General features: G+C 62.4%; 1 protein-coding gene across 5 annotated transcripts in view; it reads left to right on the top strand.

The window, feature by feature from the left end:
* The first annotated feature begins 2,114 nt into the window (after positions 1 to 2,114).
* Positions 2,115 to 23,118, top strand: part of PWWP2B (PWWP domain containing 2B) — a 29,985-nt gene continuing 8,981 nt past the window's right edge. For 2 of the 5 annotated variants that reach the window (XM_043988286.1, XM_043988281.1), the window contains exons 1-3: positions 2,372 to 2,536; positions 3,926 to 4,257; positions 12,424 to 14,059. In XM_043988286.1, the coding sequence (XP_043844221.1) occupies positions 4,115 to 4,257; positions 12,424 to 14,041 (1,761 nt within the window). In that variant the 5' untranslated portion in view covers positions 2,372 to 2,536; positions 3,926 to 4,114 and the 3' untranslated portion in view covers positions 14,042 to 14,059. The other 3 variants (XM_043988282.1, XM_043988284.1, XM_043988283.1) reach the window with 3 other exon arrangements.

The following is a 23,118-nucleotide window of genomic DNA, read 5'->3' as shown; positions in this document are numbered from 1 at the left end:
TTGGATTAGATTCAATCCAATCTGCATTTTGGGAAAATCACTTTAGTGCTTAGAGATGGGTGGGAGTCTAGAGTGACTTGAGGCCACCAGACCCACGGCTGGTTCTTGCAATGTGGCCCTGAAAAGAAGGTGTGAACACCCTCTTGTGCCTCTTTCCTCTCTCCAGGTGACCCTTCTCCGGCCTCTCTTCTGGATGTCCCCTCAGCTAGGGGCTGCTCACCTTGGGGGTCCTCCAAGGCTTTGTCCTCAGCCCTCCCTCTTCTCCTTCCCTTTTTTCTGGGTGAGCTCACTTCTGTGGAACCAATGATCCCCTGGACCCTCCTTTACATGTAGCTGGGAGACCGTGGACAGTGCTGGGCCCCGACGGTGTTTGAGGGAGTGAGGGCAGCTATGGGGGATGACAGAAAGCCTTCTGCCAGGTCCTGAACTCTCTGGGGAAAGAAGGGGGTGTCCTGCCGGTTGGTAGATAAGAGCCCCCAGGCTCTGACCCCTGGCGATACACAGGGAATGCATGGAGCTCAAAGGGGGGAAGCTGACTGAGGAGGGAGAAACTGGAAGTGGTGTCATTCCGAGATCATGGCCAGGAGTCGATGCCCACCCCCCCCATCCCCTCTCTCCTGTCCAGACCGGCTGCCGTGGGCTGTGGGCCCTCTGCCCCATCCCCCTTCACTTATGCCCAAGTCTGGCAGAAGGCACACGCCACTCCAAGCCCCTTGGTCCTTGCTGCTGCTCCCTGGGCGCTCCGACTGCAGCCTCTAGCCCTGTCAGGGAATCTTGCTGGTGCCCACATGGGCAGCCCACTGGGAGCCATGGGTGGGATGGACACCACATGCTTGACCCAAGTGCTGCGTGATCTCACTCTGTCTAGGGAAGTGGCAGGCCCTGGTCACAGTCTCCCCCCAAATCTGCAGTGGGGCTTGGAATCTCCACAGCATCCCCCTTCTCTGCCCATGCCCTTGTGCCTCTGAGTTACTGTGTGAGCCTGGGAAAGTGCCCTGGCCTCTCTGGGCTCTGAGCAGCTCTCTCTGCAGCCTGCTCCTAGGCAGAGGCCCTGTACTCATCCAGGTGGTCCCCTGGGTGCCAGCCAGCCCCAGTACTAGTCGGTGTGAAGCCTTCCTTCCCCCCAGGCCGCAGAGGGACTTAGAGGAGGCTCGTTAATCTTGGGTGGAAATGCCTGGAAGTCAGTGAGACTGAAATAAGCAAGACAAAAGGCCTCAGCACCACCCCGGGGTGTGAAGCTGGGCCAGGGAGGCCAGCTCCACCTACAGGCTGCTGGGGGCAGCAGGGCAGGGGTGCGGTGGGAGAGATCGATCTGGCCATTTCAGCCTACCAGCCATCTCCCCAGCAAAGCCCCAGGGGAAGGAGACTGGGTGGAAGGAGATAGGGGAAGAAGATTGGGGAAGGGGTCCTCCCGGAGGGAGGGCCTAGAGCTTATTTGGAGCTCCGCGGGTTCCCAAGTATCTGCAGTAGATTACAGCGGGGCTCTTCAGCCTTCTCATCAATAAACATTTATTAAGTGACGACCCTGTGCTAACCGACCCACAAAAGGGGGGGGGGGCATCTAGAACCAAGGAGTTCCTAGGGTGTGGACTCCACTGAGGGGAGGCCTTGCCCAGAGCGGCCATCTCTCTCTACAGTCCTAGCGACCCGACAGAGTCCCAGCGCCCCCAGAGGGGCGGGGGCGCTAATTTTACCAGCCTCCATTGGCGGAGGGCCGGGCTGCTGGAATTTCTGCTCCCCCCACCCCCACCCCAGCACAATGCCAGGCACCGGAGGAACTGCGTACTGACCCGAGGAATAAGTGATTCCCGCAGGACCGGAAGGCTTCTCTTCCCCCCAATCCCCCATCTGATCAGGGGCCCAATATTGCGTGTTCTCTTTCCGAGGAAACTGAGGCGAGAGAGCGAGGTTATTAAGCGCCTACTGTGTTCTGAGAGCCAGAAAGCTGCCGCGATCTGACTACCAGCCCAGGCTCAGCTCCGTCTCCCTGAGGAGCACCCCCTCCCATCCCCGGCTGGGGTCTGTAGTGACCAGGAGCAGGCGAGAGGGCGGGGGAGGGGGGGCACATCTGTCCCGACCGTCCCCGCGCCAAGCGTGAAGACGCTGCCGGAAGGAACCGGCTGGGGTGCCAGCCTCCCTTACCCAGCCCAGTACCCGCCTCTCTCGGTCCCCGCCTGCGTGCCCCCCACCCCCGCGCCTGGGGCAGCTGACCCGCTCCTGCCGCTAGGGGGCGTGCCGACACGAGAGCGCTACAATGTAACCCTTTCTACCCCGACCAAGCCCAAGGCTTCCCCCCCTCTGCCTCCGCGCCCTGGGCCGCCGGGGGACGCCAGTAGACCGTGTGACCCGTGGCGCTCAGGTAACGCAGCCCCGCCCCACCCCTCCCCGCGGCACTAGGCGCGGCCTTCAGGGCTTGCCTCGGGGCTGGGACTGGCCGCTCGGTGCTCAGGCCGGGAACCCCCTCCCCCTACACGTCGTGCGGCGGCCGCCCCCCACCCTTGGGCCTGCGGAGAGAAGCTGCGGCAGCTGGCGCCCGGTGAGTCTGCCTTCCGTCTGCCCACTCCGGGGACGGAGGGGGGGCGGCCAGACCGCACCCGTCCCTGGGCACTGTGTAGCCTGCAGCTTCTGGACACCCCCTGTCGGGAGCCCCGAGGCCGCCCCCCGCGGTGGGCTGACCGCCTGTTGGGGAGCGGGGCCCGGCCCCATTTCCTGTCCCCCGGTCGCGGGGCCGGGAGGGGGGGAGGGGGAAGAAAGGAAAGGTGATAGACAGCCCCCCCCCATCCCTCCTCTGTGGTCCCACGAGCCCCGGCGGACCCTGGGAAGGGCCCCCAAGCTGGGTCCCCCGATCCGGCGGTTGAGCTGCAGGTAACCTGAAGCCCGGGGAGGGCGAGGCTGCCCCGGCCGGGCCCAGCACCAGGGCGGGGATGTTTGTCCCGGGAGGGCGCGGCGGCCGAGGCCGACCTTGGCCCCCGCGAGCGGGGGCGGGGGCCGGACCCGCGGGGCCCGGGGCCTCGGCGCGTGGGCGCCCTTGCAGAGCTTCGGTGCCTCACCGCGTGCTCCCACCCTGCGTCTTCCCCCACCCCCACCCCGGCCCTAGACGGCTGACCCTCCCCCGCGTCCACCAGGAGCCACCAGCTGGGCCTGGCCTCGGCTGCCCGGGGGGGCTGGCGGCCTTTGCGAGCGTGCCCACCCTGGGCCCCGACCCCATTGGCCCAGGAGGCCCCTGGGCCTTGCGGGACCTCGGACCCAGTCAGCCGGCGAACTGCCATGAAGAGTGGGGGTGAGGGTGGGGGCAGGCTTCGGGTGTCCCCCAGGATTTGGTGCCAAGACATTCTCTGGGGCCCTAGCAGAGGCAGGGCGTAGGGGCCGCCGCACGCCCCCTCACCCCTATTCCCATCCCCCCCACCCCGGTGCTGCTGGGGGAGGGGCCGGGCGGGAGGAGGGGCCGAGGAGCTGCGGCTGCGGCGTGCTGGGGGCGGAGAGGCTCGAGGCGCCGCGCTGCGACCCCGCCCCCCTCCAGGTCGCCCGCCTGCACCCACCCAGCTCCCCTCCGGGGGCTGCTGTCCCTCCTGCCCCATTAGAGCCGGCCCGCCGCCCCTCAGTTACGAGGCCATGAGCCCGAGGAGCGGCCGTGGCCCCACGGGACTTGCAGGTGGTCCTATTTAGTTCTTTCTTCCCCATTAAGCCGGAGGGTCCCCGCCCCCTGCACTGAGGCCCCCGCCCCGTGCTGCCTCTCCCTCCCTCCCTCCCTCTCTCCCCTCCGGCCTCCTCCCCGTCCCACCCCACCCCCAGTCCTGGGGCACCCCGCGGGCCCTGCGGGGGCCAGGGCTGCGCCCCCTCCCCCCAGCATGGGCGGGGGGTCGGGGGGGGCGCGGCTCGAGCGCCTCCTCCCTTCCCGAGCCTGACCCGGGGCCAATTGTTGCAGAATTCGATCGCGGAACGTTCCCGGGAGCGGAGCATTGTGACGTCAGCGCCCCCAGCCCTCGCCGGGTCCGGCCGGCCGACGGGGAGCCATGGCGTCAGCGCGCCGGCCCCCGCTCTAGCTGAGCCCGGAGGCGGCGGCGGCGGCGGCGCGGAGGCCGAGGAGGAGGAGGGGGTTCCGGGGCCGGCCGGCATGGAGCCGGGCGCCCCGGAGCTGCGGGTCGGCTGCCGGCTGCCGGTGCGGGTGGAGCAGATCGTGAATGTGGACACGCTCGTGGTCACCCTGAGCTGCGGCGAGCGGAGCTTCACGGGCATCCTGCTGGACTGCACCAAAAAGTAAGGGAGGGGGCCCCTCCCGCCGCCCCCCCCCCCCGCTCCGGCCCGGGCCCGGCGTCTCCAGCCCGGGCCTCCTAGGGTCCGCAGCCACCGGGCGGGAGGGGGCGCGGGGCAGCGAGGGGGGGGAGGGGCAGGGCCCAGGGCAGGTGAAAGCGGGGGCTTTCTCGGGGCTGGGGGCGGGCCAGGTGTGAGGACCTCCCCCCAGCCGGCTCCTGCCTCCTGCTGCTTTCGTTTTCCCTTAACCGAGGTGTTTTAAGGGAAGCCGGCCCACCGTGCCCTCCCCTCCAGCTGGCTGCTGGCGGCGCAGGCCGGCACTCGGCGCCTGGGGATCCGCCGGGGCCTGGGTGGAAATCTCCAGGGGCCGGGGCTGCCGGCTGGAGCTGCTTTGGGCCCAAGCCCCCGGCGCAGGCCAGGGGAGGCCGGGGCTGGGGTCCTACGAGGCCAGCACGGCCTCCCACAGCCCTTTCTGCGGTTACCTGCGCGGCCCCCACCTTGGGCAGTGGGTGGCTTCCCTGCCCCGGGCCCTGTGGGTAATTCCCGCAGCTCTCTTTGTTCCCGAGCCCTCCCTAGGAGGGCAGGCTGTGGGAAAAGAACGTGGTTATTGGGGGCCTGCTGTTGGGAAAGACGATGACAGCCCCCCCACACACACCTCAGCAGCTGAGGCCCCCCCTTCCCGGCCTGGGCTCCTGCAGGAGCTGGGGAGGGGACCTTGGGATTTGCAGATAGCCTGAGAAAGTGCGGAGGGTCCTGGCCCCTGCCCGGTGCGGGGGGGGGGGGGGGGGGCACACCTGTGCGAGGGAGGGGGCAGGCCTGCCTTAGTTGGCTGTAATAGGCCTCCCAGCCTGTGCGCGCTGGGATGGCTTGGCTCGGGAAAGGCAGGACACCCCTTTGACTTCTTCCTCACATACTCAGGGTGCTCTGACCTTCCCCTGCTGACATTCTCTCTTAATTAGCTGGGCCACAAAGCATTCAGGGCCAAGGCCTGCTACGTAACATGGCCTCCCTCCCTGACCCGGCATCAGACCTTCTTTGGCCCTGGGGAGGCTCCTCCTTGTTGGGAGCCTGGGGCCTGAAGACCCCCTGGGGTGTGTGAGGCCTCCTGGGGAGTCCCGACCCTGACTGCAGCTCATGGGAAGGGAGCCAGCATTCTGTCCCCCCTCCCCCATTGGGCCCATGTCTGCTGCAGGAATATCCCCCCACTCCCAGGCCAAGTGTGCAGAGGAGGCTCTCCTAGAGCTGGTGGCTGGGGCTGGGTGGAGGCCCCGTGCCCAGGCTGGTAAACTGAGGGCTGGGGGAGGCCCCCTGCCCAGGCCAATGAGAGCTAGGCCCAGTTTTTGTACTTGTGTTTGTCTCGGGGTGGTTCATTTTGGAAGACGTGGGAGACCCAGGAAAGTCGTGCTTTGGGGATTCCTGGGCTTGCCCTGCAGAGGAGGGGAGGACATGGCAGCCTAGATCTTGGCAGGAACCCGCTGCCTCAGCAGGGGGTCGGGGCAGGCGGGGTTGGCGGGCCTCCAGGCCGCTCCTGGGCTTCATGGCCCACTTGTAGGCCGGTGCCTGCTGGCCTGGCCCACTTGCCTGTGGCCTGGAAGGTGGTTTACTAAGCAGGCCTGAGCCCCTCCAGGCTTGGGGGGTGATCTGGCTTTGAGCCACAGTAAAAACTGTCCGAGGAGCTGAGGAGGCCAGTTGGTTCCTCCTGTGGGAGGCCTCTGAGGCTGTCTGGGGCCAGGCTGAGTGACCCTGAGTAAGTCCCCGATGTGTGGGAGAAGGGAGGTGATGGGGCTCCTGCTCGGCCTCCAGAACTGTGAGCAGAGCGCGTTGGCCTGGGATTTCAGGAGCTGGGCAGGCCCGTAGGGGCAGGAGAGGGTGGTGGCCTACAAGGAGATCGGTGGTAGGGGACCTCGGAGGGCATCTAGCCCTGACCCACTGTGCCTGAGAGAAGGGAGAGGCTCTGACCTGAAGGGGCAGGCCCAGAGAGTCCAGCCATCAGGGACTGGAGGAGGCTGCTTATTCCCCCGGGCATTCATTTATGTGGTTGGGGTCTTCCCCAGCCAGCTTTCCTCTGACCTTCTTCGAGGGCATGTGGGTGTGGGGGGACCTCTGGGACCTTCTTCCCTGGCCTGGGGGCAGCCCCTTCCTCTTCTTGTCCAAGGGGCCCCTCCGGGTCAGTGAGAAGAGCCAGGATGGCGGGCCTTAGGCCCCAGAGAAGAGGGGTTGGTGTCTCCCCATAGGCAGGCTGGGTGGGAGGGGCCGGGTGTCTGGTCATGCAGAGGACTGCTGTGGGATCTCCGAGGGGGGGAGCCCGGGTGGGATCGGGGAGCATCAGGCTGTGAGGGGCCTCAGAGGACACCTGGTTGAGGCCGCCCGATGTGCAGAGTGAAGGAGGCCGCAGGTACCATGTTCCCATGCCGGGAGGCCCTGGTGCCCCCTCCCCAAGTAGGTTCAGACCGTGGCCTCGCCCCGTTTGCAGCAGGGGTCCCTCCTGTCCCCAGGGGGAGGCGCCACAGACCAAGGGTCTGCTTTGCTGTACGGGCCCTCAGCCTCTGCCCCCAAAGCCTCAGGCAGAGCAGAAGTGGCCGCCCCAGGCATCCCGTGCTTTCCAGGAAGTTCCAGTGGCAGCATGAGTCACGTGCCGCCTCAGTGGGGAGCCTGGGGCCTCCCCCAGCTCAGACCTCCCTCTCAGGATGTTCCTGCCCACTGCCCAGAGTGGAGAGAACTGGAACCTGGGCTTGGGCCCTTGGGACACGCAGGTGGGGGCCGCACGGGAGCCGGGTGTGTGGACATGTGGGCACATCTGCGAGGGGGGGGATAGTAAACCTTGTAGGCCCAAAGGCTTTGCCGCAGCCTCCCTGCCGGCCTCCTGGGGCCTCGGTGTGGCCTGGTGGTGGTCTCTTTGGAGCTGCCGAGATGCTGTGTTGGGAGGAGGGCAGGAACTCTTGGTCAGATGGAGGAGGTGGGGAGGCCAGGAAGGAGGCTTTGGCACTCAAGAGCCCCAGGGAGAGGGGCAGAAGGCCCACCCCGAGTCGTGACTGACAGTGAAGAAGGGATGGGGGGGCTTGAATGCCAGGCAGAGAAGAGCAGGCCTGGACCTGCTCATGATGTGTGCAGATGGGGGTTGGCAGAACTGGCCCCCAGAGCCCAAGGGGGCACAGACCTCCCCACAGCCACGGGTGGCAGGCTCTGAGCTGAGAAAGGGGCTCTGCCCTTGGCAGGCAGAGCAGCTGGGGGGGGGGGGCGGGGTAGCAGTGTGTGTGAGGAGATTGGAGGAAGGCTGATTGGGGGCTCCCCCCAGGGACCAGTAGGAGGCCTCGGCCGGGCCGTGCCCCTCTTCATGCCTCTAGAGAATGAAAGGGTCCCTGTTTTCTGTCTTGTTCGAACCCGGGCCTGGGTCTGTGACTTCAGCCCCACCCTGGCTGTCCCCTCCCCCAGGTCACCCCTCTCTGTCACAGACATGGAGACCCTCCCACTCAATTCTAGTTGTCACTGTGGTCTGAAGTCCCCCAGGTGCCTCGGGCTGGCCCCTGATTGGCCGAGAAGCCCCTCCCTGGAATGGGGTCTGTGAGCTTCACTCTTGGGGGCCTGGCAACACCCTAGAGTCCTTTGGCTCAGGAGAAAGCCGTTCTTTCCGGAGGTTGTCCTGTCGGTTCATCTTGGGGAGCAGCTCTGGGGCCCTCAGCCACATCCCGGCCCGTGTGGGACCATCATCAGAGGCATCTGCTTTTTCTTTCCCTTTCTCTTCCTGGCTGCATTCTTTTTATTTGTTCAGGACAGGAATCGTCCATCTTCTCTGCTCAAGAGCACCCCCAGCCACAGCAGGGCTGGGTTCTCTCCTAAACCCTGTCTGGGCGCGAGGCCTTGTTGAGCCACTGGGCAGGCAAAGAGGGTGGGTTTGGAGTCTTCGGCCACCCATCTAAGCAGAAGATCCCATGGGGGGGGGGGTCAGCTTCTCTGGGGGTGGCCACACGGCCTGATGGAGGGGAAAAGGGGAGTCAGGGAGACCCGGGCTCCCATCCCGCAGGCTGGCGTTCACCAGCTGGGTGAGCCTCAGACCCCTCGTCGGTAAAAGACTTGGAGTGGGAACCCCAAGGGGTATGCCGATGTGGGTGCAGGCTTCTTCATCTGACCCCAGCCCCGGAAGCCTTGCCTGGGCAGGGGCAAGAGGAGTCCCTGCTGGCTGGCCTCGGTACCCTCCGGGCAGACTCTGCTGAAGGAAGCTTCCTGGTAGACCCCACCCCACTCCAAGTTTGTGGGACACCCACAATTCCGTCTGGCCGCGACCCTGCTGAGCTTTTTGGGTCCTGACCGTGTCAGCTGCCAACGAGTCCCCTTTCTGTCACGCAGCCGGCGCCTCCGTCCTTGGCGGGGCTCTGGGCGTCTGACACAGGACCACCCCCACCCACCCCCCCCCCCTTTTTTTTTTTTTTGGTGAGACAGTGAGGGTTAAGTGACTTGCCCAGGGTCACACAGCAAGTAAGTGTCAAGTGTCTGGGGCTGGATTTGAACTCAGGTCCTCCTGAATCAGGGCTGGTGCTCTATCCACTGCGCCACCTAGCTGCCCCTAGTAACAATGTTCTAGAAAAGGCCAGTCCTGAGACTGCTGACCACCGGCCTCATCTTCCCCTTCTAAGGCGAGGAGACGTTACCTTTGAGTCTCCAGAACTTTCTGGGGTACAGGCTGTTCTGGCCAAGCCTGAGTGTGTGGCCAAGAGGGAGCTCTATGTTGGGCTGAGGCCTTGCCAGCAGATAGGTGGGCAGCACCAAGCAAGGAGCTTGTACCAGTGGGGGGGGGGGGGTCTTGGAGCAGCCTGCCTCTCCTTCACTTACTGAAGAGGAAGGAGGCTGGGCACGGGGCTCATGGGACGGTCACAGCCTCCTCCTGTGGGAGGCCACAGGCCCCTGTGTGCGAGCCGTAAGCTAGTGAGGCTGCCCCTGGGACCAGAGTGGGCCTATGAGCAACAGGCAGGAAGGGAGGGTAGGGTGAGGCCTGCCGAGGACGCCATCAACAGCAGACGTGCCCACGGGCATCAGCCAGGGGAGAGGCAGCCCCCCTGCACAGCCCGTGTGGCCCTCCCAGAGCCCAAGACCCTTCCCAGTGTCTACAGTCCCTGTGTGAGGGCATTTCACCCTGATTTGTCCCTGAGTGTTTGTGCCTGGGGCCCCACCTGGGGCATTTTAGGGGCCTCTTGGATCTCCCTGCCTTTGTCATCCAGGTTGGGGGGGGGTGTCATATGCACACACGCCCGTACCCAGAAAGCTGCCCACCCTGGGGCCTGGCCAGACAGGGCCCTCCCTGATGCCTCTGATCCTGTCACACTTGGCGTGGTGTCACCCATCTGTGTGGGGTCCCTGCCTCCCAGGAGCCTCTGGGAGGCTGGTGGGTTGCCTGTGCCCAGCAGCTTGGCCGGAAGTGATGGGTGCCCTTCCGAAGCCTGGCGCGGATACGGTGGAGCTCCTGTGCTGGTGAGCCCAGGGATTGGCCTTTGCCGTACGCCACCTCCAACAGCAGGCCACATCTGGGGTTCAGAGGCTTCTTTGGGTTGGGCCGTTTATTCTGAAGTGCTCGCTCCAAGGGCAAGTAAATGCTATTCGAGTCATGTCTCCCGCGGCCTCCTCACCTCCTCTGGACCATGGTCCAGCCCGGGCAGAGGGCCGTGCTCACCACAGCCCAGCATGACACCAGACCCGCCCTGCCCCTCGAGAATTCTTCTTTAAAAACACATTTCTGGGGGCAGCTAGGTGGTACAGTAGATAGAGCACCAGCCCTGGAGTCAGGAGTACGTGAGTTCAAATCCTGCCTCAGCCACTTGGCACTTACTAGCTGTGTGACCCTGGGCAAGTCACTTAACCCTCATTGCCCCACAAAACAAAACATATTTCCCAGTTCAGGAGAATTTTTGTCCTTGGGTGGCCCCATGCAGGCGTGCTCACTTTGTGCCCGGTGGCTGGAGTGGGCTCAGACCACCCTCAGGAATCCCTGCCGCCCATCCTGTTGGTCAGCGTGTGTTTCTCTCTCCTGGTACGCATCCTTCACTCGAACCATTCTCCTTTCCAGGTCTTGGTGGCTGAGTGTGTTGGCCTTGCCCCCCATGTTGTTTTTAGTGCACAGTCTGCCGAGACGCCCGCCCTGCCTCCCCCATCTGGTGATGGTGGGCAGGGCAGGGCAGAGCAGTGGTTTTCTGAACCCTAATCTTGCAGCTGCCATTTCTCTATGACAAGACCGGCTGGGGCCAGCATCGACTCACCACCCTGGTCCCTCCCGCTCATCCCCTGGAAGATGGTCAGAGACCAGCAAAAGACATCTGCGGCATTTTATCCCAGAGACGGGCCAGGAGCTAGCAGATGGGGAAGCTGAGACCCGGAGAGGCTGTGCCTTGTGCCAGGTCACTAGGCAGCGAGAGACCAAGGGGATGCAAACCTGGCTTCTCCCGAGCCCCTCCCCCAACAGGTGGTAATGGCCGCGCTCTCTCAGACGTTTGTGCAGGGTGGCTCCAAAGTCAGGAGGAACTGGGGAGGGAGCCACAGGGCCCAGGTCTGCCGAGGCCTGTCGTGGGCTGCCTCGGGAACAGAGGTCGGGCGCTGCGTATTGGGCACAAGGTGAGGGATTCCTTGGGGGCAGGGGGGCTCCGAGGTTCCGTGACTGTATGGTGTCGATTGGAGGGAGTTCTGGGGAAGTCAAAAGATACTCCTGCCCGCGTGGAGCTGACCATCTACCAATGATGGGGGAGCCACCTGCAGAAGGTCATCCACAGAGGGAAAGGGGGCCTGTGTGCTGCTGGCTTTGGAACACCCCCTTCTCTGCTTGCTGCCTTCACTTCCTAGTGAGTTCCTGGCTTTGGGCATTTTCTGCAGTGCCACAATCTGCGTCCCTGATAAGCTGCTGCTTACTCTCCTGCCACATGAGGGAGAGCACAGGTCTCGCTTTTCTGGCATTTACAGATTAAATAGCTGTGAGCCTTGTGCATCTGGGATCTTCTTCTCACCCCCGCGGTCTTTGGTTAAAATCCCAGCACTGCAGTGGGTGGGCCAAGGAGCTCAGTGTACTGTGGGGAGTCTTTAATGTACCAGGTTTGTGCTGGGCTGCAATGCCACCAACAACGTATGAGTGCCCGTTTCCCTGACGTGTTGCCAGTGCTGTGGGTTGAGGGAGCCCCCTTTTCTCTGGCTGTCCCATTTTGAGGTGCTGTCTATCAGCTTATGTTTCTCTGCTTGTTTGGATTTTGAGCTATTTCTCAGTGGTTGTGACATCCTGGGACAGCTAGGCCACAGGTCCTTGGACAAGACCCAGACATCAAACCCTACATGACAACGTTTTACCAATGTTTTTGGCTTTGGCTGGGCCCTGGGAGGGGAAGGGAATACCTCCTCTGCACAGGGCCCTGTGCTGAGTGCTTTATAATTATCTCTTTGGAGCCTCACAACAACGTTGGGAGGCAGATGCTCCTGTGACCCCTATTTTATCATTGGGGAAACTGAGGCAGGGCCTGCCCAGGTCACCAGGAGTCAGCGTCTAGCGCTCTGGTCGCTCATCTCCAAGTAACTTTGGGAACGACGCGCGCATGAGCATTGGGCCTCCCTGTGTCTCTCTCGTCCTCGGCCACCAACTCTGATGCGGTCCTTCCTTCGTGGTGGTCTCGTGGTCTGGTTCTCAGCTTGGGGGAACTTCTTCTCAAGCAGTCGCCTGAAGGATTGGGTCTCACTGCGGTGTTTTTCACTCAGGAGCCTCCGGTGGCTCCTGGTGGGACCGAGGCCAGAGAGGATCAGTCAGGCCTTGGGCTATGGATGGGGGCATCTCCTGAGGATGGAGGGTGTGGGTGTCGGGGGTGTGGATCATGGGGGCCAGTGGAGGCCCCTGGAGATGTGGCTGGTCAGCGGTGTCACAGATGGAGTTGGATTTGGCTCTTAAGGGAACGAGGCTGGGGCGAAGCTTTGTACAGGCAGGAACCCTTGGAAGTCAGGTTCCTCCCGCGTGTCCTGGTTTGGCCTCCAGATGAGGTTGGTGGTCAGAGAGCCCGCTCTTGGGGAATGTCCCCTCCCTGTCCTTCTCAGGGCGAGCCTGGAGCCCTAGGGGAGTCCAGCCCAGGGAGGCCTCGGAGGGAGTGAGGGAGCTGTCTGTAGGCCTGTCCTCGAGCCTGCTTCTCATCCTTTGTCCATTTCTCTTCCCTCCTCCAGGTCCGGCCTCTTTGGTCTTCCCTTGTCTTTCCCGAAGCGAGATGCCCCCCTGTCAGATAGCTGCTCACGTTGGGACCCTTGTGAAGAAAAAGGAGATGTTCAGGCCCCCGAGACCGTCCCGCTACCACCGCCACCTCAAGGAAAGCCCCCAGTGGCGGTGGTGGATGGCCTCGACCCCGCCCCTCCCCTGGTGCCCCCCTTGCCCGCTGGGAGTGCGCCTCCTTTCCCTCCCTACTTTGAAGGCGCTCCCTTCCCCCACCCTCTGTGGCTAAGACAGACGTACAACCAGTGGGTTCCCCAGCCTCCCCCACGGACAATAAAGCGCACCAAGAGACGGCTTTCTCGCAACCGGGACCCGGGCCGCCTGATTATGAGCACCATCCGGCTGCGGCCACGGCAGGTGCTTTGTGAGAAGTGTAAGAACACCCTGAACCCCGAGGAGGGCTCGGCGAGCCAACCCAGCACCAAGCCACGACGGCGGCTGAGCGTGCCGGACAAGGAGCCCAAGAAGTCCGAGGAGCTGGACTACGAGGTGCCCAGGAACAAGCGGGAGAAGAGCGCCGCCGGGGAGCTGGTGCCACGCAGCCCGGTCATCAAGATCTCCTATAGCACGCCGCAGGGCAAGGGGGAGGTCGTGAAGATCCCCTCCCGCGTGCACGGCTCTCTCAAGCCCTTCTGTCCACAGCAGGCGCTGCAGAATGGTGGCCAGGACCCAGAGGTGCAAGACGCGGGCTCTGGGGACCGGGCGGCCAGCGGCGGCCCGCCGGCTTCCATCCCCAAGCTAAAGCTGACCCGGCCCGTGCCTTCGGGGGAGGCACCCCCGCCCAAGATCCGCCTGAAGCCCCACCGGCTCCCACGTGGCGGCAGCAGCTCTGGAGGTGGCCAGAGCGTGTCCATCTACAAAGCCGAGCTGATCGGGGAGCTTAGCGAGTCCAACTCATCGTCCGCCTTCTACTCAGATGAGTCTTCGAGGCGGCGGCGGCGGCTCGCCACGCTGTCCTCCGGGAGCTCTGGCGAAGAGGACGACTTCACAAGGTTTCCGCAGGGCAAGGACCCCCATGACAACCTGGCGTTCCTCATGAATTACAAGAGGAAAGCCGACTCGTCCAGCCTGTCCGTGTGCAGCAACGACAGCCTGGACGAGTCCAGCTCGGACGCCGCGTCTCCCGACGGCTGCGACTTCCTGCCCGGCGACGACGCTTCGGTGTCCTCCTCGTCCCGAGAGGAGCGCAAGACGGTGCCCCCGCTGACCGTGCGGCTGCACACGCAGAGTGTCCCCGAGTGCGTGACAGAGGACGGGAGGACGGTGGCCGTGGGTGACGTCGTGTGGGGCAAGATCCCCGGCTGCCCGTGGTGGCCGGCCCGCGTGCTGGACCTCAGCCTGAGCCACAAGGAGGCCGGGGAGCCCCCCTGGAGGGAGGCCCGCGTGGCCTGGTTCGGCTCGCCTACCACCTCGTCCTTGGCTGTCTCCAAACTGTCTCCTTTCTCGGAGTTTTTCAAACTGAGATTTAACCGCAAGAAGAAAGGCGTGTATCGCAAGGCTATTACAGAGGCCGCCAAGGCCGCCGAGCACCTGAGCCCGGACATCAGGGAGCTCCTAAGCCAGTATGAGACGTAACTCTGGCTCGGGGACCAGGTGAGAGTGTGCTGGGGCCTGGGGCGGGGGTAGCAGGGCTCTGGCCTCCATGGGGGCTGGGCACTGCCGGGTTCTAGCCTCCATGGGGGGCGGGCACTGCACTGCAGGGCTCTGGCCTCCATGGGGGGCGGGCACTGCACTGCAGGGCTCTGGCCTCCATGGGGGGCGGGCACTGCACTGCAGGGCTCTGGCCTCCATGGGGGGCGGGCACTGCACTGCAGGGCTCTGGCCTCCATGGGGGGCGGGCACTGCACTGCAGGGCTCTGGCCTCCATGGGGGGCGGGCACTGCAGGGCTCTGGCCTCCATGGGGGGCGGGCACTGCAGGGCTCTGGCCTCCATGGGGGGCGGCACTGCAGGGCTCTGGCCTCCATGGGGGGCGGCACTGCAGGGCTCTGGCTTCCATGGGGGGCGGGCACTGCAGGTCTCTGGCCTCCATGGGGGGGGCACTGCAGGGCTCTGGCCTCCACCGGGTGAGGGGCAGAATTCTTATTGAGCCGTCTCCTCAGCAGCTGTGTGGAGAAGGGGGAGGGGTCTCCATGTGCAGCATGAATAGGCCATGACCTCCTGCTGCATCTGGAGCTGAGAGGGAGGGGGGCCTCAGCAGCGCGAAGGGGGAAGGATGAGGAGATGAATATCCTGGGGGGCACTTAGAGCCGTGAGACTGGGGGTTGGCAGAGATCAGGGCGGGGGACTTGGGGGGAGGGGACGGGTCCCATCTTGGACGTTGGTGGATGGGGCCCGGGGGGCACCACTGGCCATACCTCGAGGGCCTTGGAAAAGGAGGGTGGTGTGGCCTTGGGCTGGCCCATCAGAGAGTCCAGACAGGCCCCAGGGGGTGCCTGGGGAGGCCTGCAGGGTGCAGGACCTGCTCATCGAGGTGGGGGGGGGGAGGACTAGGGGCTGCCAGGTGGAGGGGGGGCCGGCTGTGATCTGGCAGAGGAACATCCGGGTGGGTGAGCTCAGGGGTGACCGTCCCTGTGGGGGGGTGGCCAGTGGGGTTCATGAGAAATGAGTGAGTCGGGCAAGGGGCAGGTCGGGTATCTATGTTGGAGCCCCCCTGGTGTGAGAGGGCAGGGGCCAGAGACCAGGGGAGGGAGGCAGGTGAGTCTCCTTCGGGTATGTAGACAGTAGCTGCCAGACCTTTGACCAGGACTGCTGGACGGGGCAACTCAGAGGAGGGCCCAGGATGAAGCAGGATTGTTCCCTAGGGACCAGTAGGTCGATGTGCAATTGGGGTTAAGTGACTTGCCCAGGGTCACACAGCTAGTAAGTGTTAAGAGTCTAAGGCCGGAATTGAACTCGGGTCCTCCTGAATCCAGGGCTGGTGCTCTATCCTGTGCCACCTGGCTGCCCCCCCTCCCCCAGCTATGACCATTCCCCCTCCCCCTACTTTTCATCCTTTTTTTATGTAAAACACCATCATCTTAGTCATTTTGTGTAAGAGAATGTGAATAAAAGGGGGAAATGGTGCTTGGGTCCTGCTCTCAGCAGGTCTTTCCAGCCTTCTGAGGCCTCCTGCTCGGCACTTCTCATGGCACAAGAATGTTCCACCCCCATCACACACCACAGCTGGTCTAGCCATTCCCCAGTGGACGGGCATCCCTTGGATTTCCAGTTCTGTACCACCACAGAAAGAGCTGCTAGAAATGCCTCGGTGCAAACAGGGCTTTTTCTCTTTGGGGCGTGGCCGGGTCACGGGGCAGCCCCGGATTGCTCTCCGGAGTGACTGGCGCCTTCACACCTGCCTTTCATCTTGGCTGCTTTGCTGAGCTCTTGCTGCTGACCCGGGACCGTCTTTGTGGGGTTTTCCTCATGCAGTTCTCTCAGTCAGGGAGCGCAGCTGTGGGCCAGGTACGTGGGAGCGGAGGGAGTGTTTATTGAGCGCCGACTGTGTGCCAGTGCCTGTGCACATTCGAGACAGACCCGGTCTGAAGGCTGCACTTGAGTAATCATCAGCGCTCCGTGCCAGCCTCATTCCTCATGAAGTCGGAAGGCGTTGGAGATAAAGCAAGTCCTTTTCAAGCAGCTAGCTCCTCTGCCTGGCCCATGCCAAGCGCCCGGGAGACTGATGCCCCAGCAGGCCCCATCCCTGCCCGCACACACCTCCTCGGGGGGCTCCCTTGTGTGTGACTTGGGGTACAGCCCCATCAGCCAGCCCAGGACATAGCCAACGTGGACATGTTGGGTCTCATTGAGACCCGTCCTCATAGAGGAGATGAGACAACCACCAGGGAGGAGGGTCCTGGGGAGTTCAGAGCCAAGGGGTGACGCCTGCCTGATTGGGGTGTGAGGGGCAGGCAGGACAAGGGCATCCCCCGCCCAGGATCCCAAGGAAGAGGCATGGAGGGCCCCACCACCACCACCTGCACCCTTCCTCTGCTAGGATTCTCCATCCCAGACAAACTGCTGGGGGGCCCATTGGGTTCATCCAGAAAGCGAGTGAGGTGACTGTCCTTTGGGCTCCTAAGCCAGGTGTGGTCAGGGTCTGAGGGGCGACCCAGGAACCAAAGACCCTTTGGAAATGGACAGGTGGAAGGGCGGGCAGGCCCCCAGCAATCCTCAGTCACGGGCACCTCAGGCAGGCAGAATTCCCCCGGGGCTGTGGGACTCCAGCAATGGGCTCATCAGTCATTTAATGTTCCTGTCTGTACATCCTAGTCCCCAGGCTGACCAGCCTGCCTCGGGCCACAGCGATCTGGGGCTCCAATGGAACAGATGCAGGCACCAGGGACTGCCACCTTGGCCTGGTCTGGGGCAGGGGGAGGGTCACAGTGGACCCCCTGTGGAGGACTTGTCTCATCTGCCCCAGGGCTGATTTGGGCTGGAGCCTGGCCCCAGGCCAAAGGCCATTCTGGCTGCTGTTGGCTGGGGCCGTATGGTCCTTGGTCAGGACCAGCCAGCCTTTGGGGAAACTGAACAGGTTACAGCTGTCTGACCAGTGGGGATATCGCAAGTTGGGGAGGGGGGGGCGGCGCCTCTCAGGTCATCGGCAGGAGGAACTAGCTCCTGCTCCAGCGCCAGGGGGCTAGTTCTGAGAGGAAAGGGCTTGTCTTCAGAGATCAGTTGATGCCAGTCATCAGTGGAAGTCTGGCATTGAGTACCTGAAAAAAGTTTGGCAAAAAAGTCCAGTGAAGGTCTCCGCCGTGCCAGTGGTGTGGGCACACCTGGTGATGCCCGCCGGCCCCTTGGGCTCTGTGCTCACTGGTGTGCTCATATCCAGGGGTCTGGACCACTCCCCCCACCCCCGCTGTCCCTGCCATCTCACCTGGGTCAGTCCATCTCCCCCCCCCCCCCCCCCCCCCCCCCCCCCCCCCCCCCCCCCCCCCCCGTCTGCGGATCTCAGACTCTTCCGTTGTCATCCCCCAGAGAGTTCTCTGTCACTGGAGGGCAGGTCGGCTGGGTGGGAGCCGCCTTCTGGGGCCTCGGGGCATAGACCCTTCTCCCTCAGCACCAGAGCCAAGAGGGCGGGCCGTGGTCATCTGGCGGAGCACCTGAACCCCAGGTCAGGGAAAGCCCTGTGCTGGGGCCCAGCCACCGGCCCTGCCTTCTCAGGTGACTGCCCTCACCCCCTGCTGAGTCCCGGGCGGTCCCAGTCTCTGTCCCCTTGACACCTCTGGCTGAATGGAGCCTGGCTCCCCGTACCTCTACCCCCTGGGGCGGGTCTCAGAACAGCTGCTGCTGACCAGGCCAGGCCCTCTGGCAAGGCTTTGTACTGTGGGAGGTTCTTCCAGTCCCTGTCTTGGGAATAGCCAGGGCATCGGAGTCCAGGTTGGTGAAAAAAAGCGTGGGGGGTCACTCAAAGCCCCTCAGGCGGGTGCATGCAGCGCCCCCCACCATGGCTAATAGCCCCAAGGCACGAGAGTTCCCAGTTTGCCAGTCCTCACCTGCTGGGGCTGCCAATACAGGTGAGGCCGTGAGGGTCAGAGACAGGGTGCCTTGTCCTGTCCTGCCCATGCCAGAAGGGCTGGCACACCCGTCACGTGTGCACTCCTTTGTGGCATCGCTGTTCTGCACACCCATGTCTTTAGAGAGTGCACATGTGTGCTTGTGTGTGTGTGTGCGCGCGTGCACACAAGTGGGTCTAGCCTGGCTCCAACTGGGTGGTACTCTCTCTCCTGCCTCTCCCCACACGTATGCAGGACAGTGGGGGGCTGGCCAGGGAGAGAAGCCCAGGTGGTCAGGGTACCTCCACATGCCCAGAGCCTGCCGGGCATGAGGCCTGGGCATTGCTGTGTTGTGGGAGTGGGTGGGCTCAGGAGCACTGGGAGCGCACCCCCACCTGGAGCACAGACAGGGGCCTCTCTTCCCAGCCTGGGGGTCACGGGTACCCTGTGGGCCCACTGTGTGTCAGGCTCTGGGCTCCTCCACAGTGCTAGCCTCTTGGGTGCCTGGGTCAGTAACTGCCCCAAGACAGGCCCAGCACAGTGGGGGGACACTCCCCGCCCCAAGAGGTCCTGGATGCCGAATGGGGTCTGGGCCAGGAGTGGGGAAAGGCCCATCTTGGCCCGCCTCCGGTGTGCAGTGGAGGTGGGGGAGCCCTGGGCTTGCAGGGGGCCCCGCTGGGTGTGGGACTGGGTGCCACGGAAGGCTGGGGTCCCCTTTTTTCATGGTTTCATTGACATTGGAGGTGTCCCACCCCCCAGCACGCATGTGTGTTCACACACATACGTGCACATACATGCACACACTGGCAGCTCCATCCCAGGGCTCCCCCTCTTCCACGCTGCTACCAATCATTGGGGATCCCTGGGAAAATCATCCCTAACCCAGGTCTCATTTTCTCTTGGCAAGGAGCAGGCTTAGCTGGGGGGAGGGGTCGTCACAGGGGGCTTTGGTGAACAGTGACCCTAAATCAATATCGTTGCTGTGGCTGGCGGCATCTCGGGGCGTCTGACCAGCTTACGCCAATCCGGTTCTGGTTGTTTTTTTTTACCATCTCGTTCATTGTCCCTTCATGAAAGGGGAACTTGCCCGTCCATGGGTGGTGGGTCCTTACCGGTGACTGGGCATGGCCCCGGTGCAGGGGTCAGGCGTGACCTGTCGTGGGCCTGTGTCTCACAGGAAGGGGTTTGGGTAGATGTTGCCCTTGACCCACACTGTTCTTTGTCCAGTTTGACCGCAGACAACCATGGGTGGGGCTGTGGTCCCGTGTGGCTTCTCTGGAAGCCTGGGGAGGCACTTGTAGCATTTGGTCAGCAAGGTTTTGGGATGTTTGTCACTCTTTGCAATGATGAAACTTGGGACACCAGGCTCTGGCAGAGTGGGGGTTGGGGGCTTCCTGTGCCAGTGTGTCGGAAGAGGTCTGAGCTGTGAATCCATCCCATTGTTAAGCAGGGCCCTGCCCTGGGAGCGCAGCCGATTACACCTGGCTAAGGTCATCTCCTTGGGTGGGGGGCGGCCCCTCAGCCTCCATTCCCTCACCAGCTCGCATCTCTGGGTGCCTTCAGAAATGTTCTCATTCCAGCCCCCTGCCTTTTGTGAGTCTTCTTCCCTAGAATCTTCCTGGGGGTCAGGACGGACTATAGAGGACTTTGCAGAGTGAGACAGGAAGCCAGGTGGGGAGATGGGGAGGCAGGGAGGAGGCTGGGGCACTGACACCACCCCAGGGGAGAGGAGGAGGCAGGGCGGGGTCTGGCTGAGCCACCCTGAAGGCCAGAAAGTATATGCGTCCCTGACCCTTCAGTGAACTGATCTCCAGGTCTGCCCGGGTCATCTCTGGACAGGATGCGCCTGCTCCCTCTCTGGGGGTCCCCAGGCCTAGAACCCTCTAGCTCTGCTCCAGGCTGACCTATCTGGCTTCCTATAGGTCCTGGCAAAAATCCTGCCTCCTCCAGGAAGCCCTCCCTACCCCCTCTGGGTTCCCTCCAGCTGGCACCTTGTCTGTAGTTTGTGGATTTGTTGGCCTGTTGTCTAGAGGGCAAGGCCAAGCACACAGTAGGCACTTTGCCCTTCCTCACCTGCCTCTGTGTATCTGCAGGGCTGAGGTGGCTGCCCTGGCCAGGCTTGGTGGGTAGGTCATTGGGGTGGGGGTGGGGGTGGAGCAGTAGAGGCTGGAGGTCAGGGTGATGGCGGCAGAGGCTGGAGACTGGGAGATGGCAGAAGCTGGAGGCTGGAGGCCTGGGGGGGTGCGGACAGAGGCTGGAGGCTGGGAGATGGCAGAAGCTGGAGGCTGGAGGCCAGGGGGAGTGCAGGCAGAGGCTGGAGACTGGGAGACGGCAGAAGCTGGAGGCTGGAGGCCAGGAGGGGTGGTGGCAGAGGCTGGAGACTGGAGGCCCCGGGGGTTGGGGGGGGCTGGGGCTGCCATGAAGGTGTGGGCTGCGAGGGAAGTAGGAGGGGAGGGAGTTTTGCTTCTCAAAGGACGGGGAACAGAAAGGACAGGGTCTGATAACCTTTAGGCTTCCCAGAAGCTGGTGTTTTCCTGGCCCTTCTGGGAAGATTAGCAGCTTGGTGTCCCTTGGGGGAGGGGCCGCCCAGGCCGGCCTCCCCTGGGAGCATTCGGGCCCAGGCCTCTACCTGCTCTGGGTCCCTTTGCATCTTGGCGATTGGTCTTTGGGGACTTGGGGGATGGGGGGTGGCGCCGCCCCATGTCCACAGCCTCCCCCCGCCCTGCTGCTGGTCCTGGTCTGGAGCCTCCCCCCTCTCTTGGGAATGCCTGGGACATTCAGGTGCTGCCCTGTGGATGCTTGGACGCTCCCCTGGAGAGCAGCGAAGACCTTGGGGGACTGCCCGGCAGCACCCTCATGAACAGGTCTGGAGGCCCCACTGGAGTTGGGAGGGGGTCGAGGGCACACTGGAGGCAGGGAGGACTCAAGGGCTGTTGGTGGGGGAGGCTTGTCTCAAATCGCTGGAAGGGAAGCGCCCCAGAGAGCAGAGCTGGTGCCAGGTGGCACTGGGAGGCTGGAGGCAGGGAGGATTTGCCCAAGACAACAGCCAGGACCAGACAGCCTGGGGTGGGGGGGCCTTCAAACTCTGAGATCCTGGGCTCATGAAGGACCTCTGGGCTCAGAATAGGAGAGTAAGGTACGATGCAGAGGTCCCCTGCCTGTCCTATTTACAGACAGGGAAACTGAGGCCGGGGGTGGGGCACACCGCAGGTCATACCTGTGTAGTCATTTCAGTCGTGTTCGACTCCCGACCCCTGTCTGGGGTGTTCCTGGCAGATACCGGAGCGGTTTGCCTGAAGCATACAGGGTAGAGTGACCTCTCCAGGGTCTCACAGCTAAGGGTCTGAGGCTGCATTTGGACTCTGGTCCAGCCCATTCCGAGCCCAGCGCTCTGCACATCCAGCCTGTCTATGAGGATTGTTGGTTTTCCCAGTACCCCTTCACAGTTACGGGGTGAGGCCCGAGGGCCCTGAGGCACCCACCTCCCCACCTTCCTTGGATACCTTGGTCCCTGTGGAGTTTGGGATGGAGGCTTTCTGTTTGGTCCCAGACTGGCCGGCATCGGGGAAACCAAGGGAGGGAAGGAAAGACACAAGGAGGGCCTTGATGCTCTTGTCCTTCCTGTTGTCCCCCAGGACGAGGGGCTGTCCTCGTTGGCGGTGCCCTTGTCCTTCCGGTCAGCCTGGGCCAGTGGGGGTGTGCGGAGGTGCCCGCAAGCCTTGTTTGTTTGGTTGGTTTTTATTTATTTCTTTGTTTATTTAAGCTTTGTGGTGGTCCGACTTCTCTTCCTCCCTCCCTTCCCACCCCCACCCAAAGAACTCAAGCAGTTTGACATAAACATACACAGGTAGTCGTGGAAAACAGCTCTACATTAGCCGGGTTGTGAGAGAAAACAGATCAAAACAAAACCTCAGACTAAGGAATTGTCAAAAAGAGAGAAGTGTTTCAGCCTGTTTTCAGATGCCATCAGTTCTTCTCTGTAGATGCACTGCCATTTTGCTGAGTCCTTCAGAGTTCTGTTGGATCATTGCCCTGCCGGAAATACCCACGTGCTTCCCAGCAGCTCATCTCCCGCTGTTGCTGTTATTTTGTATGTGGTACATTTCTCTCTGCCCCAGTTCATGTGGGTCTTTCCAGGTTTTTCTGCTCGTACCCTGACCATCATGACCTGCATATAGTACCTTAAGCTTGACAAAGAATTTTCTTCATAATCAAAGTAGGTACCGTTTGACATTATAGTCAATTATCATAACTATTTTCCTCCCTCCCGTTCCCTTCCAATGATATTTACTCTGTTGTCTATCTTATTTTGCCCTAATCCTCCTCAAGTGTTTTGCTACTGACTGCCCCCTCCCCCGCTCTACCCTCCCTTCATTCCCCCTTCCCTCCTTCCCCTCTCCTCCTCCTTTCCTGTAGGGTTAAATAGATGACTCCTCCCAATTGGGGGGTGTTATTCCCTCCTTGAATCCACTGTTTTCTAGATTTTTCTTCCTCAACTCTCCCTGTGAACTTAAGCAGCTTATATGTCGTACATGTGCTGTTATGCAGAACATCTTCACCTTCCTCAAAAGTGTTTTGCTTTTTACAGCTCCCTCCCCCAAACTTCCCTCCTTCCCCTCTTCTCTCCCCCCATCTTCTTCCCCTCCCACTTTTCCTCAGGGCAAAAGTATATGACTATCCCTGCTTGAGTATGGGTGTCATTCCCTCAGAGCCAATTCTGATGATGGTGAGGTTCACTCACTCCCCCACTCCTTCCCCCTCTTCCCCTCCCTTCCATAAGCTTTTTTCTTGTTTCCTTCATGTGAGCTTCCTCTCCCCTTCTCCCTCCCCCAGTCTATTCCTCCTATCCCTCAACCCTATTTTTTTTTTAATTTAAAAAAATTTTTTTTTTAGTGAGGTAATTGGGGTTAAGTGACTTGCCCAGGGTCACACAGCTAGTAAGCGTTAAGTGTCTGAGACCGGATTTGAACTTAAGTACTCTTGAGTCCAGGGCCAGTGCTCTATCCACTGTGCCACCTAGCTGCCCCCCCCCAACCCTATTAGCTTTGTGGCACGGTAGACAAAGCACCAGCCCTGGACCCAGGAGGCCCAGATCCAGCCCCAGACACGAGACAACCCACCCTGTTTGCCCCACAAAGAACAAGGATACACAAAAAATAAATGTTTTACAAATA

Source organism: Dromiciops gliroides, chromosome 2, assembly GCF_019393635.1.
Source record: "Dromiciops gliroides isolate mDroGli1 chromosome 2, mDroGli1.pri, whole genome shotgun sequence".
NCBI classification, from domain to species: Eukaryota; Metazoa; Chordata; class Mammalia; order Microbiotheria; family Microbiotheriidae; genus Dromiciops; species Dromiciops gliroides.
Note: the sequence above shows the minus strand (reverse complement) of the source record. Positions and strands in the feature narration are given on the sequence as shown.